Source organism: Acanthisitta chloris, unplaced genomic scaffold (assembly GCF_000695815.1).
Source record: "Acanthisitta chloris isolate BGI_N310 unplaced genomic scaffold, ASM69581v1 scaffold44433, whole genome shotgun sequence".
NCBI lineage: Eukaryota > Metazoa > Chordata > Aves > Passeriformes > Acanthisittidae > Acanthisitta > Acanthisitta chloris.
In genome coordinates this window covers 7,011-10,105 of record NW_008667355.1, presented here as the reverse complement: position 1 = coordinate 10,105, position 3,095 = coordinate 7,011, and the positions used below count along the sequence as shown (strand labels likewise).

General features: G+C 38.9%; 1 protein-coding gene across 1 annotated transcript in view; it reads right to left on the bottom strand.

Annotated features, from left to right (window-relative positions):
- Nucleotides 1-3,095, bottom strand: part of DPY19L4 (dpy-19-like 4 (C. elegans)) — a 22,458-nt gene that overhangs the window by 15,198 nt on the left and 4,165 nt on the right. The window contains exons 5-6 of the mRNA XM_009072454.1: nt 2,480-2,625; nt 562-674 (exon numbers count right to left, since the gene is read on the bottom strand). Coding sequence (XP_009070702.1) covers nt 562-674; nt 2,480-2,625 — 259 coding nt within the window. The remainder of the gene's footprint in view (nt 1-561; nt 675-2,479; nt 2,626-3,095) is intronic.

Genomic DNA, 3,095 nt, shown 5'->3' with positions numbered 1-3,095 from the left:
AAGAAAATCAAGAAAAAGCATTAACTTTGTACCTACACATCTCTGTCACTAATGAGAGGTCACTAAAACATGAGCTATGGAAATAAATTATTATTTTAGGAAATAATTAACATACTGACTTCAGACATGTTTAACAGGTTCTCAGATAAAAGAAAGTAATTACCGAAACATTCCAAAACATTTAAAGCCAATCAGAAGAAACACCTTTGACAGAGAGACAGGGTAAGGAAGTAACCACCATCATCTCCACACAACAGGAAAAGCAACAAAACAGTTCACATAGTGAGAAATATTCTGCATCAGTTTATTTCAAAAAGACAGCACACAGCCCATCACCACACTGTTCTCTCTGAACCCTCACGGGGGCATAACAGGGCAGGGCATGAGTCGCTTAGCTGCACATGCCCAGGTGAAATCCAAGTGGCTGTTTTGAAAGGAACAAACAAAACAGCTACTGTTTTCTGCCTAGAAGGGCAACAGTGGCAGAGGTAACTACCCTGGAGCACAGTTCTACCAGCAACTCTTTATTAAGAAACTGATGTTGCTTTACCTCAGCAGAACAATTTAGGTTTTTCTTCAAATAGCCTGTGAGAGCTGCTACTTGACATGCAAAATACGGCAAAGCCCAATTTTCCCTTGACGGTATGGAGTAATCAATTCTTGTTGTGTCTGTCCTAGAATAAAGTACAGAGAAGCAAAATTATTAAAATATTTATGGGGAAAAAAGTATTAAGGAAAGACTAAATGTCACTTCTAGTTATCAGCATGGCCTCGTAAGCAAACTACTCCTGCATTTGGTGTAAAAGCAACACTAACACAATTTCGCTGCTGATACAGGTCACAAATTTAGTATTTTATATCTTTACTCTTCTATTCAGCAGGTCTCCTTGCTAGGTGGCATTTACAGGACAGCAGCCAAAAAGCATCTGCCTCCAGCCTTTTCTAACCTGCCCCAACACTGGGACACGTCACCTACTGCCTCTGCCAACCTGCCCTGTGACAACGGAGCCCTCTGTGGCCACAGCAGTGCTAAATGGCCTTATGTCCCCGGGCAAGGATTGCTGCCCTAACAGCAGCTTTTCACATTAGATGAAAATCAGCTCATAGCTGAGAGAAAAAAGAGCCCTTTCAGTTCTTGTACAATATGTTTTAAACAAGTGATTTGGGTGGTAGAGCACAACATACTTAGAATACAAATTGGTGCTCCCTCATAGCAGCAGCAGATACTTTTGTACTGCTTTGTCTACAGGGAATATTCTGCCCAGCAAAACAAGAGATTAAAGACAGGTGGGGAACATGCACGGTCTTCTCATGGAATGAGTTGACAGTATCCACACAACTAAAGGTGTAGGTGAAAGTTTTTTAAAGCACTAAAGTGACTTAGAAGCACAAGTCCCACTTTCAAATGTGATCAAAGGCATCAGTTTCAGAGGTATATAGTCTTCTTTGTGTCTATTATGCCTTAAAAAGGCACCTTAAGCTCTTTTATCATTTAGATATTTGAAAGCATCATCTTTCATTTTTCCTCTGAAGCCTCTTACAGAGGTGTATTTGGAGCTTGTTTAACTACTAGGCCTCTCACTTTGTTAGCACTGTTTAATCTTCTTTGCTGTTGGAAAAAAAACCAGATTTATTCACCATTTTTCCTATTTTCCACTGTTCTCACTAGATTGATGAACAGTATTTTTAGCTACTAATCATGGATTTGGTCATGATGACTTCACACTCCTAGAAGATGCATCCCAGCAGTTCAGCTTTAAAGGTATATCTCTAACATTTTGCTCCTTCATAGTTCTTTTATTTCAAGTGCTTTCAAGTTCTCAGAAAGCCCCAGAGCTACTTGGTGACAAACCAGGAACCTGAACACATGTTCTCATTGCCCAGATGAGGCTTCCTATTATTGTGGTTCTTCATAAAGGGAAAGGGCATTTTCTTGCAAGTGAGGTGTTTTAAAATAAAAAAAAATATTAAGATCATCTAAGAAGATTCCACTTTGCAGAAAAAAACTCAATACTAAAAGCAGATTAAAAAACCACAAACAAATATTCTTTACAAGAAAAATGTGCTTAATCATTCCCATCTAAGCAACAGGACAACTGTCACAATATTTAGAGCTGGCCAGAGAGAGCAACTCTGTTTTATAGCTGCTTTGGACATTTGTTTTCATTCTTCACCAGCACAAAACCAAAACCTTCTGAGGAATGTTTGTAAAAATGAAATTGTGTTCTTATACTCCTGTATTCACACATGCACATAGAGTCGGTTCAAATGGCAGTGTGGATGACCTGGACAAGAGAAGGCCTTTCCATCAACAAAATCAGCATGAGAATCAATGAATCTCTCAGAAATGTTTTGTATTCAGCACAAGATCTTGCTCTCACAGTGAGACCGCAAAGCTTAATAGAAAGCATTTCAATCCACTCTAAAATTTTTAAATGCCTTATTGACAAACTAGATGGTATAAAGATGTATTTCTTACCTGTTAATAATGAACCATGCTACAGTCAGCATTACTGCCAGCCAAGTCCCACTCATAACCCAACTGGTTACAAACAATGCAGTCACATAAATTCCCTGCAGTCCAAAAACTATACCAATGTAGAAATACACTGGTTCAATAACTTCCTGAAATTACAAATAAAAACGAAGAGACATAGCGGCAACTGAGCTGAAGCTGGAAATTATTACTATTATTTACTATTTGTTACTGCTAACAGTGTGCTAGGTGCTTTACAAACAGGTAAGAGGCGTCTCCTAGTCTAGAGAAGTACTGGGCATGCTTTTATTTGGGGCTCAGGAAGAACAAAGCAGTGTGAATTAAGCGCACACTTCAGGGCTCAGCTCGCTAGTGCCATGATTTCTGTATTTGCTTTAGCACAAACACTCTATGTGTCAGATTCAATAAATCTATATTGCAAGTGGGATATAAAGTTCACAGGACTACTGGAAGAAGTTATGTAGGGGAGGAACTTGGAGAAGTAAAGATGTGGCAAAAATGGTTCCAAAATAAATAAATAATAAGAACAGTAAATGAGAGAGGACAGAAGTATGCAGCACAAGCAGAACAAAGCCTGAGCAGAGCAGAAACTGACAAA